Raw genomic sequence first — 12,877 nt, forward strand, 5'->3', positions numbered from 1 at the left:
TAATATTATATATGATATTTAAAATCACCATATACCATTTTTCTAAATTTTGCCAATACAAACAAAGGCAGCAGATTTTTAAGGAAGTTTTTGTTTTTGTGGAAGTTTAACATTTTGAGGTCAAACATGACAAAACATTTTAAATCTTCATCCAGTAATTTCTATGTGTTGACAATACGCAGTACACTTGTAAGCCAAATTTTAATGGATTGTGAACAGGACCCCACTTTGCACCCCCATGAAGTTTAATCAAATGTCATTAAAAAATTGAACGATCATGTTTACAAACAGAATGATGACACACCTGCACGCAAATGCTAATGAAAACATAATCTCCTTGTCAGAGGTAATGCTGGCATCGGGAATTACAGTCAGTCCCCCATTTTCAGAGGCTTGAGATGAATTTGAAAGTTGACAAACAGTTTCATGGCTGTGTGAGACCTGTTCCCTTGTTATTACATGGCAAATGATGCAAACATAATATCAAAATTCAAGGTGTTGATTTTGCATTTTGCAGCTTTTGGTTGTAATTTTTACTACAGGGCACAAATAGGCAATTTAAAGCCATCACATACAGAAAAAACGTTAGGAGTGGACAAATCAGCAATCTGGTAAATTCTTAAAAGAATGAATGACCATCTCAGAAACACCAAAGGCTTGAAAGATCGTGAAAAACAACTAAAGTGCATGATGACAGAATCATTTCCATCCTAAAGAAAAAGAACTTCACAAGATCTAATCAGGTCTCTGAAAATGGAGACTATGTGCACAAATGGGTACAACTTCTAGAAAAAGTTTTTTTTTTTGGAAAAACCCTTGAATTAAAGCTGAAAGCTGGTATTTCAATCACATCTTGATTTTTTTTTTTTTTTTTTCATTTAAAATCCACTGCAGTGGTCAGAGCCATGCAGAGATGTTTGAAGGTGCTCAAAGTTAAAAAGGGCCACACAGAACCAGGCTGACTAACAACAACACACATTCATCAAGAATCTAATATGGACTCACATCATATTATATCACTGTCATCAGGTGGGGACAATGCAAAGCAAACGTAGCCTATGTTTTACCTGATGGGTACAAGGTTGCTGTGGAGGGGTTGCTGCTGCTCCTGCTGCTGATAGTGCTGGTGGGCAGGGCTGTGCTGATCTGAGACTGTAGACTGTAAAAGGTTCATAGGAGAGATGGTAGCTGATTAAACAAGTGTTATGAGATAATAATAAAATGCAAAGATTGGTGACAGTACTTGGAACCATCAGGCAAGAGATTTAAAAAAACGCTCTTCCTCCTTCCATCTCCTCATCTCATCCATCACTCTCCACTTGCTGTCCATCTGAGAACAAGGCACAGTTTGTTATTGCATTAAACTGTTATTCAGTTATCCACACTTAACAACTCTTGCACCTAATCCATGATAAAGTAATGATAGAAAAATGTTATAGAACCAAAATATTGTGTTTATTATTGTTTTTATACTTGAATACCTCTGCAATGCAACAACTGGTACATGTGTTATTGTGACCTGTGCTCTTTGTAGCCCAGCTGGTGAGGGATCCACTGCTTTTAGCCTCACACAGCTCCTTTGGTGACCGTTTCCTCCTCGTGTCCTTACAGAGCATGTCTGGACAATGTTATACCATGAGTAATAATTAGAAAAAATGCACACATGTGCATGTTTTCAGGGGATAACTGTAGGCACGGGAGAATAATTGGGTAACAATTGTCAGCATTAAAGTAAGTGATGAGTAAATTAGACTGCAACATTTTTAATTGACCAATGTTTTAATTAACGTCGACTTTTGAACAGAATAAACTGAATGTTAAACAAATAATAAATTATAATATTAAAAAGCAAAAGAACAAATTGTCTTGAGCTAACTAATCCAACCCTTAATTTTAAATAAATTGAGATAATCAAAGCCTCTGAAATTATTTCAATTTTTTTTGTACTTTTCTTTTTATTTATTTATTACTTCTGAAACCTTTTTTGGAAACTAGCGCCACTTGAAAAACACAGTATCTGGAGGACTTTACAGCCCATTTCCCCCAAAAAATGCAATCACATTGTTTATACATGAAATATACTTATAGTATAATTTGTTTTTCCTATTAAAGCACTAGCTGTTACCTCTTGTCTGTGCCTACTGGTAAGCATTTTTAGGTACTGAAAGTAACCGGTAATATGAAGCACTACCAAAGCTTGTCGCTTACAATGGCTGCACATATATTTGACCACATCAGTGTGCCAGAACCATGCATGATGGAAATCAGTTCTAATAGACCAGGCAGATTTGCACCCACAATTATCTGCACAGGCTTCACGTACAGCAAGTGTCTCAGTTCATGGTGCAATTTTTTTTACATTGTATGCAACAATAAATACTTTATAAGGTCAGCAGCAGCAGCTGCAGCAGCAGCAGCAGCATGAATTCCTGTAAGTAAGGGAAAATGTGCACAGCTGGAATACATGGTTGAAGCGTAATGTTGGGCTACACCTTGCTATTATGTTTGCTAGGTTTAGCTTGTTAGCTTGCTGAATTTACACTGAATTGTGTTCTAAACACAAGTTTTGCTAATGGGACTTTCATTTCTGTAGGTCATTATGTGGTCATAAAGTAAATTAGGAACAAAATTAAGTTTTGTTAAATGTAATCTGGGGTCAGATGATTAGCTGTTAGATCATGAAACTTATCAGAAATCCATAGAACGGGACATCAATTTAATGGCAAGCAGCATCTTTTAAAAAACGATCCACTAAAACCACAAATGTCCACCTTATAGCGGTCCTAAAGGAAAGACACTGGGGGTTTGTTGACTGAGGACAGAACTATATAATATATATATATTTCTGTAGCTGACAGATATGATAGCTAAGCTGCTAGCATGGCTGAAAAGGCTATCCTATCTAAATATTGAAATGCTGTTTTTATTGTGTCTCACCATCACCACTTTTCTCTATCAAATGACTTATTGAAATCCTTATTTTTTAAAAGTTACCGAGGGAATTGGCTCTTTATTTTGGATTTTGCTCTGCTGAAATCAGCGATTAACAGACTCTTTCTTTGGCCCAGTAGTGGCTTGTCTGTGTCTGACAGCTTGAATACACTGATGCTGCGGTGCCTGTAAAGCCAGTGAACAGAAACTCCTCAGCAAGAAAGTTAATCCTTCATTAAGTTGACAGTATAGACGATTATTTAAGTGAATGGTGGCAGAAAGCAGCTCATGCAGTCAGTTCACAGCTCCGGTGTCGACACTGAAGGACAGAGCTGCAGTGAGGCTGTTTCTGCCGCCACACATATAAATGGAAAACACACAGAATATACATAGTCACATGCAAAAGAAGCTATTTCCAATACTGTAATTACTTTGTTCATTAGAGGAATACAACATCGCTTTTATACCGATTTTTATTTCTCTCCAGCTCTTTTAATGAGATCAGGTCTTATAGAGCAGCGGTCTCCAACCTTTTTTGCGCCACGGACCGGTTTATGCCCGACAATATTTTCATGGACCGGATAAATACAATAAAATAAAACTAGTACCTGTACCGAAAAAAAGAAAATTTATTCATAACACACGTGAAAAGACCCAGGAAAACCGAGTTAACGATAAAAATGATAACAAAATAACACTGAAAACCGATAAAAACCCTGAAAAATATACATTTCACACCTGAGCCTCAACTCTCGCGGCCTGGTACCAAACGACTCACGGACCGGTACCGGTCCGAGGGTTGGGGACCGCTGTTATAGAGCAAAATTAAACACATGTATGTTCACATACATTCTAGACAGCCAGTTTATAACTGCTTTTAAATGACCTGCTGTATGATTACAGGTAAATATATTCAAGTTAATGATTTGGGCTAGTAAAACGCCAAAAGAACCAAATATATATAAGAAAGTTTCCCCAGGGCTAATCATAAATGTTATTTATATGTGATTGAAAGATTTTTATCTGAAACTAATGGTTGATGACACGGGTATAAAGTCTTTTACATTCAAAGACTCATTTGCAATTTAATAGCCTGTGACACCCCCCCCCCTCAGACTTATCATGAAAGTCTTGAGACATGTTGTGACAAGATCTGACTTATTTCTAAAGAAATATAGAACAATTATTAAGCTATCGACAGTATTTATTAGAAGTCACCATACAGAGACAGAGAATGATATGCACTGGTGTTTTGTTGTTTTTTGTTAATATATCTCAATATTTCTGTGTCCTGCCTCTTCACACTTCCTTAAACAGTAACCCAGGGGGTTCAAGCACTGAAGCTGATTTTAAAGCTGTCCACTTCTAGCAGGTCAACTCGCTTTTTAAAGAAATTTAAAAAAAAAACACTTAGAAAGTAACAATTTTGAAAAACAGTCTCATGTTATGGTTTCATCTTTAGGGCGTGTGAGGTTCTTCATTGACCAACTACAGTCACAGCCCACAGCAGTCCCTGAATGTGTATTGGAGTCAGACGGCATACCTGCCCATTCACTGGACTCTCATTCATAGTCAAGTTGAGGGCCAGAGCCCAGCAGGCCCCTGTAATACCTAATGACTCCCAGTGGCAAAGTGATAGAAACAAGTCGTTCTTGATCGTTTAGTAAGTAGCTTCATAAAGTCATTAGTGGGGAATGTGTGGAGACAGGAAAGACTGAGATTACAGTGTATGTTAAATATGTCGAGCAGGTGAGAAAAAGATCCCTTTCAGTGCAGTGGTAATGATGATGATGATGATGATAGTGTTTCTCTTTGCTTTTGTCTCATTCAGCTGCATGTGCACAGAGCTAAACAGAGTTGTATAGCTCTCACTCCTCTGTCATGTGCCCATGAGCTGGAGTAATATTTCTGACATCCATTGTTTTAAAATGACGGCTTTGATCCTGAAAACCTCGCAGTAACTTGTAACTGAAAGTAAAACAGGAAATCAGAAGCATGTAGGCAAGAGTAGGCTTACATCTCCAGTTGCCGTGTTTTGTTGGAACTTTTAATTGATTGTTTTATTTTATTTCATGCTACTTAAACTGTAGGTGAATTATCTTTCATACAAGTATTTATTACACAACTTGATTGTATACCGAATGTGAGAATGTGAGGTTCATTTCTGCTGACAGCTCTTGTGTTTTTTATTTTTTGATTAAAAACAGCACCTTTATTGTCTATGTTTGTGACTGCTCCTTGGGTAAACTTTCACAACTGACTGAATCGCAAATAAAATGAGAATCTAAATGCCACCCATCATTGACAGACTACTGTGATTTTTTTCATGCTTGTTGGTTGTATTAACATAACATTAATGGCATCTGTCAGAGCAGCTAATGGATCTCTCATATTCCACAAACTGCCTTTAAAACTCTGATGTATGAAAATGTTTCACTTTCTATGAAATTTTAAGATTGTGTGTGAATGTGTGTGTGAATGGGTGGATGACTGGATGTGTAAAGCGCTATACAAATACAGGCCATTTACCATTTATGCATCATGTTAATTAGATGGAGTTTTGGTTGTTCACCAAGTGTGTGTGGAGGGTTGATTTTACTGTATGACCCCTTTATCTTGGTAGAGTTTTGCATCACTCACAGAAGTAAAACAAATACCAAGAGGCGAGAGAAACATGAGCCATCACTACATGCAGCCAGATGCTGAATGACTAAGTGATGCTGATGAGTTTCAAGCTTCTGCTGAGAGCCTCATTTGGGAAGGGTGGCCCACGGAGCTATTAGAGAGCAGCCCTTAGTTGTCTTTCTTCTCTTGAGCCATGACTATGAAAAGGGAACTCCCCTGGACAAAGGCGCGTGTATTCCCTGTCTGGCTCCAATACACAAGCATGCTCTGTGACTACCTTGACCCAGAGAGGGTTTTTATTTCAGGTTAACTCTCAATATAAAGAAAAAGAGTGTTGTTGAAGATGAAGTAATGTTATTAGATTAAATATTTACAGCTGAAATATTGGAGGATTTGGCTGAAAATGAAAAAGAAATATATTAAACATAGTTCAGACTTAAAATGGAATTTATTCAATTCTCTTTTTTAGCCTAAATTGTCCAGAAAATGCAGGAAATGTCCATCACCAGTCCCCACAGCTCAATGTGAATCCATCAAAGAATGTATTTATGTTCTATATTCCACTTTTGTCCATCTTAACAGAAAAGAATCCTTGAAATATACAAATTAACATATTATAACATAACTTTTGGATCTAAATGTCTCTTATATAGACCTAGACTATTTTTGTATTTGCTTATTAATTGTCTTGGCCTCACAGGAAGAATGTGAAGTTAATAATTTATGTATTTTTCCCTTCTTTTGATAATTTTTTTGACACTACAATAGTCCTTTTCTCTGCGTCAGAAAATAAGGCCTTAGTCGACAAATAATTTCCAACGCTGTTTTAACTCTGAAATGGCTTACATTTGCGCACCAACTTAAAGCTTTTCCTTTTCAAGACTAAATGTGAATTAAAGGACTCGTCGGGGCAGAGGTTTTCCGCAGTACACGCCAGTAAACACCGGTCATGGGGTGGGTGGTCCGGTCGTATAGGCATCAGAAGAAGGATCCTTTATTGTTCAGGCCGACTCGAGAAAGTCTGTGTTTGCCCTCTTCATTAGACATTCTAGTGTCAGCCAAAGAGAATAAACAGATCGAACGGAGGTCAAAGGGAATGAGCGTTTCGCTTCGGTGTTTAAATGTGTTTTAACAGTTACTTAAGGCTCGGGAGGCGCTCTCTGCCACGTCCAAATGATGGAAATGAGCCTGGAAAGTTTGCAGAGCTGGCAATAATCCGGGTTGAAAGAGAGGAAGTTTTTTTGTCCTAGAGTTAGTGTAAAATCACCCCCTTAAACAAAAAAGAAAGAAAAAAACCTAACAAGTTTTTTTTTTAAATAAAATAAAATAAAATAAATGTATGCAAAATAGCTGTGCAGTGATAATACTCCACATTTAGTATTTTTAGACCATAAACCAACCCGACCTCAGATTTAGGGCTCAGATTCAGAGCAACTTTAGATTGTTTGAGGAATCAACCAAAGCCTTGCCTTCTCTGAGGAGCTAAAGGACGGGACGTGGATTAACGGAGTAATTGAGATTAGCGGAGTTGCAGTTTGGTAAAACCTGCAGCGCTGCGCTCACCCGCTGAATTTGACGCCTCAATTACGCAGGGCTGTTATTCAGTTTCAAGAACCGCACCGTTGCTGCTAAAATAAACACTTTGGGAATAGAGTGCATTCGTTTTATACAGGAAACGCATCACAAACTGTTAACACACAGATGCAGTGCTTGATTTACAACTGCAAACACGTATCTTAGCGTGGAATTCAGAATACAGGATACAAAAACAGAAAGCAACACAACATTCCCTTTCTCTGTAGCTTAAAGAAGGTTTCCAATTATCAAGTGCTTAAAGCATCTGTCGACCAGCCTGAACTTAAAGGACACAAAAATAAGATGATTTGGTAACATCAAGGCTTTCCCAGCGGTAATGATTACATTTGGACTTAAGATCCATGCAAGAATTTGTACTCTAGCAAATCTCTTGAGTCCCAGCCCCCCCAGCCCTCTTCAAAAGGCTGCTCATTCAAAGGGTTAGGATGTTTGACAATCCCAGCTTGTATTACTCCAGCAATTAATTGGATACCTTGTCGGGATGTTCGCCTCTCATCTGCTACTTAGAAAGACAAAGGGCTGGCGGGGGGCTGTTGACACCTCCGTGCGCCTCTGGACTATAAATTGAGACACTCCGCAGAGGAGCAGCATTCACCTTCCTGCTGGACTTGGAGAAGCAACTTTTTTTTCAGCAGAGACCTTCATAAACTAATTTTAAACAACCGTCAGCATGCAGGTACCGATCGGAGCTTATGGATACTCCGTGCGTAATTGCGCACCTGCGTCGCTGCACCTGCACTACCAGGGAGGGCAGTGCGAGTCGAAACCACCCAGTGGGAAATCTTTTACTATTGAGGCTTTGCTCGCCAAACCCGAGGACACAACCAGCGGCCGCACGAGTCCTGCTAAGTGCGGAGTAAAATACGAGCCAGCAGCACCATCTCTGCCTTTTACCGGACACGTAGGCTTACCGATAGGACCAGCTCCGTGGGTCTACTCCTCACCCAACGTGTTACACTCAGCGATCCACACGCAACCTGGATATTCCGTCTACTGTTACTCACCTTTCACCTACCAGCCATCGTGTCGAGGCGCACTTTACGCTCAAGGTAAAAACAAACAAACAAACAAAAACATCCGAAAAGTAGTTTGTCTGTAGAAACGGAGACCTTTACGCGGCAGTGTGTGTGATTATATGTTTCATCTGTTCTGCAGCTGCAATGCCCAAAATCAACGTGGGGCTACATTCGCTCAAAACGAAAGGTGGGAAGTCAAAGAGGATGCGCACCAGCTTCACCAGCGAGCAGCTATCCCGCCTGGAGAAAGAGTTCGCCCGGCAGCAGTACATGGTCGGATCGGAGAGATTCCTCCTAGCGTCTTCTCTGCAGCTCACCGAAGCTCAGGTAATAAAATCTTACCGGAAAACACATAGTTTAGGTATTCTTTCAGACATCTCAACAACTTAGTCGTCTTAAGGTAAAAGTACGATTTCTAAGTGTCTTCTTTCTTTTTTTTTTACCCCATAGGTCAAAGTCTGGTTTCAGAACAGACGCATCAAGTGGCGCAAACAGAGTCTGGAACAGCAGCAGGCCAAACTGGCCAAACTGGGCCTGGCTGCTCCACCGAAAAGCCCCGGATCTCAAGGGAACGGAGATGAGGGCGATGAGGATGAAGAGTTCTCCGATTCGGATGTGGATATTGACGTATCTGACGACTCCAATGAGCACTGCTGAACCAACCACCGGACCTTTGACTACAATAAAAAAGAGGACTTTTTTATATATATATATGTACATATATATATCTGAGAAAAGAGGCTAATAGTCTCCAACTAAAAATATTTAATAGATTTATAGTTTTTTATTTAATTGTCTACATTTATTGCCCTTTTGATGAGTTTGTTTTTGTATATCTGAAATATTAAGAAAATATATTTTATGAAATGAATGCAAAACCTGTCCTGTTCATTCCTTTATATCCAATTAGAGAGATTTTTAGAAGTTTAAGGCAACAGCAGCAAACTCAGCAGCTTAAAGTTTGTTTGGGAAGCAGAGACATGTTACATCATGTTCTTCAAATCTGAATTTTTAATAGTTTGAGTGAATTTGCTGGATGTTTGCTGGGGTTCATTATTCATCGTCAGTGAAATGTGATCACACAGTTATGAAGAAGCAAATGAATTCATGTTTGAGGGGTTAAAAAAATACATGGCACATTAACTTCAAATCTGGTTCACTTGGTGTTTTAGAGAAAGACTTGAAATCCTGTTTTCAGAGGCATCATTTAGATATTTCAGAGTTTTATTTAACAAATAAATGAACTTTCATCTTTGCTACATGGAGCAATGTTCATCTTTAATGTGTCCTAAGCAGGTCATTCTTGTGTCTTTCTGGACTTTGCTCATTTCCCTCTCATCTCACTCTGCCAAGTCTGAGGATGATGGGAGATATTTCCTTCCAGGTTCGATCCAATGTAAAGTCTAGGTTCCCCTCTGGTTTAAGCTAAGCAAATAAATAACCAGCTCAGGGATTAGCTGGGATATCTGTAACCCAGGGTGGTAGGGGTCACTGTGTCTCGGAGCAAGAGAGCTGGGTCTCACTGTTTAATCTGTTTAAATGGTCAATACGATCGTTCTCACTGTTTCTCAGTGGACTGGGCTTCCACATGCCCACCCACCGCCAGCAGGTGTCCTGTCTCTGCTCTATTGAAACGAAAGGGACTCATGCTGTCTGCCTGGCAGACACGAGGGATAAAACAGAAGAGAAGACGGCACGTAGAAAGGATATGTGTCCATCAGAGCAGGTAATTGGGGTGGTCAACTGAAACTCGGTCACATTAAACAAAGAAGGCTGATGGGAACACACAGCGTCTACCTCTATAATCTTAAAAACATATGATGACACATTTCATGTTAACAAATGCATCGTCACAGGGACAACAGAAGGTACAAGTCAGGGATGTCAAATAGATTTTAGTTCTAGGTCACATACAGCTACTTTGATCTTCAATGGGTTGGCCAAGTGAAATTACAAGGTAAATGAGTAAAATGAAAGAAAAAGTCTTGGTAGTTCATTGCCCAGACTGTCCTGTAATTCTAAAATATAATGTTTTTATTATTTCTCTGAAAAATGTCTGGGGAGGTTTTCTTTTCTTTTTTCCCCTTTTTTATGTGACCTGGAATGTTTCTGTCATTTAATTGTTTATCTTTTATTGAATTACTTTGGTATAGTGTGAATACCAGTGGGAAGGTTGTCTTTACCAACGGGAAAAGCTGGAAAACCTATAAAAATACAGCTAAAAAAAAGTTCCTAGCTAAAGCTATGCACTCCTTCACAAGCGTGGAGTCTTCGCTGGGCCAAGTTGGGCCCCCAGGCCTTATGTTTGATACCCCTGATGTAACTAATTATATGAAGGGTTAGGCTTCTTTGCTTCTATGGTAACAAATTTGGTTGCTGAAAGTGATGATTTAAATTTATAATTTAGTTTCTATGCTCACGTTATTTTACCCGAGGCAAAGAACAATTACACAAACATGACATTTGGAAGAAAAAAGCACACACAAGTCACACAATCATATTCAATCAACAGAACAACTCCAGATGCAGATACACTTGTTTCTGCGTGCAAAATGTATTTTAGAATAAAGGTTTCCTTTCCCATGCAATATACTATATGTTTCTGACCAACAGGCCACTCAAGCTGACTAATTCACTACAAAAAGTTCAACAAAATCAAGTCAGATATTTCTTTTTCTGCCGATCAATTTAACTGTCAATTTAAATATCAGAGTGCAAGGAGACAAGGAGAAGACAGCTGGTCACCGTATCAAAGAGAAGAGTTTAATAAACGCTAACAGAGCTGATCTCTTTCACTGTCTCTTGTCCGCCACCCCCTGCCTGCTCTCTCTTGGTGCCCCCGTTTGGCCTGATTATGGCTTAAGCACCGCTGAAGGAGCAGAATTTGTGTAAAACCACAGAGAGCCGTTTCTGATGTGATCAGCCGGGAATCAGAGCCCCCTTCTCCTCTTCTCTGTCCACAGCTCCACGTAATCCCATTGAGGAACAGAAAGAAGCAGCTAGAGGCCTGGGAAAACTGAGAGAGTCCAGGGGAGGGGCGGTGGGGGTCACCGGGCTCATCGTCTCAATTAGCACAGGGCACCTTAACGGCTGGATGCTTGCCAGCGCTGACTGTGCTTCTTAAGACTCTCTGCAGGGTCCGAATTGAAGGCTTTTCTGAAAGGAAACTGTAACATCTTCACTTGTCTCTTGACCGGTCGCTCTCATCTGCTCTCGTGAGCTTTGCATTTCAGCACATTACACAATTTGTCTTGGCGACACAAACACAGTGGGCAATTTTGGTCTATCCACACGGGTCTCTTCAATGTGCCTTTGTTGGGCTGTGTTAATCTGAAACAACTCATCAGCAACTGTTTTGATAACTCGCTCAAGAGAAAAGACCACTCTTTGCTGGGTTTAGTGTTTAGAGCGTGCACATTTCAAGCTATTAACTTTGCTCAAAGCTCAAAATGTTGGGAGAATCAATATTAGGGTTTCAGTGAATAATTAATTGCAACTAAATCCTAATTTGAAGAATGAATTAGTCAATTTGGGTCTGATCTGAGTTTCTTGATGTTGAAGCTGATGTCTCGAAGTCGCTTTCTTGGCCTCAAGAACAGATCAAAGGCCAAAGCATTATTATAATTATTATAATAATTATTATTAGTATTATTAGTAGTAGTAGTAGTATATTGAACTCACTTTTTTTGAGGATTATTAGTGGCAATGATGATCCTTATTTGCACCAGTGAGGCCTGTTTTATACTAGCTGTTTTATATTGTCTGGTGTACCTAATTAATTGGCTACTGAGTTTCTCCCCACCAAAAAATTTAAATACAGTTCGTCACATGACTCCCATGAGTTCTTCTTCGCCTTCAGATTGTAATGCAGCTTTGAGGAGGTGTGAAAGTTCTCATGGAATTCAACGACCTGCAGCCTCAATGGAGAGCGCACTCACGCTTTAACCAACATGCGTTTTAGAGCAGGCGATCGTAAAGGGGGGGAATCCCTCTTTGCATTTTATTTGCAGAGGTAAGGGCCACTCTACTCCATCTAATAGTCATTAGCTTTCATTACAAGCGTTTGAAGTAGAGGCAGGGCTTTGTCTCGACGTGAAAGGCTCGCATTTGAGATGCACATTGACTTCTGACACGGGCACGGACAAGAGGGCCTCATGCTCGGAGAACAAACTGCTTCTTTTCTTTGCCAGGAAACAGCAGTTCCTGTTAACGTTGTATACAGAGACGGAGGACGCCATTAAACAAGCTGCAGGCTAAAACAGAAAGACCGCCGGATACCGACTGTGCAACTTTTACGTTCGACAGCAAAACCTTTCATCAATTAAGTGTCATATTTTAATTGTATTGTATCTGACGTCCCAAACTGAGATTTCAAACATATAATCTTAACACTAATGCATTTCCCATCCCATTATTTTTTCCCCAGGCCTTGTTCAAAGTGGGATGTTTGTTTATGCTGAGGAGGGGAGCCGGTGGAAGAGCGGGGCCCGTACAGGTGGCCGAACGACCGCACTTCTTATGCAGGTGCCACAAACGCAGAGACGTGCTACTTTTCTCATCTCGTTATAATGGGGTGAAATTTCCCAAGTATTTAAGTGGAAGAGATTAGCTGAACACACAACGCTAATGCGAAACAAAATGGCTAATTAGTTTATTAATGAACGGAGGAAGGGACCGAGGCGGTCTGCGGACTGATTTGATCTCATGGC

General features: G+C 39.8%; 1 protein-coding gene across 1 annotated transcript; it reads left to right on the top strand.

Annotated features, from left to right (window-relative positions):
- Nucleotides 1-7,822: 7,822 nt before the first annotated feature.
- noto (notochord homeobox) lies at nucleotides 7,823-8,825 on the top strand. Its single transcript, XM_085442579.1, has 3 exons — nucleotides 7,823-8,201; nucleotides 8,308-8,495; nucleotides 8,619-8,825. Exons 1-3 carry the CDS (start codon nucleotides 7,823-7,825, stop codon nucleotides 8,823-8,825), a joined length of 774 nt encoding a protein of 257 aa, XP_085298705.1.
- The last annotated feature ends 4,052 nt before the right edge of the window (nucleotides 8,826-12,877 follow it).

The sequence above is a fragment of the Copadichromis virginalis genome, linkage group LG19, assembly GCF_057382275.1.
Source record: "Copadichromis virginalis isolate Kocher_CV1m ecotype Utaka linkage group LG19, C_Virginalis_male_GT1.1, whole genome shotgun sequence".
In the NCBI taxonomy this organism is placed as follows: domain Eukaryota; kingdom Metazoa; phylum Chordata; class Actinopteri; order Cichliformes; family Cichlidae; genus Copadichromis; species Copadichromis virginalis.

Excerpts from the sequence above, each read along its gene's own strand:
- noto (XM_085442579.1), top strand. The coding sequence starts at position 7,823 with ATGCAGGTACCGATCGGAGCTTATGGATACTCCGTGCGTAATTGCGCA. Across the intron at positions 8,202-8,307 it reads AGGCGCACTTTACGCTCAAG|CTGCAATGCCCAAAATCAAC; the intron begins GTAAAAACAAAC and ends TCTGTTCTGCAG. Across the intron at positions 8,496-8,618 it reads TGCAGCTCACCGAAGCTCAG|GTCAAAGTCTGGTTTCAGAA; the intron begins GTAATAAAATCT and ends TTTACCCCATAG.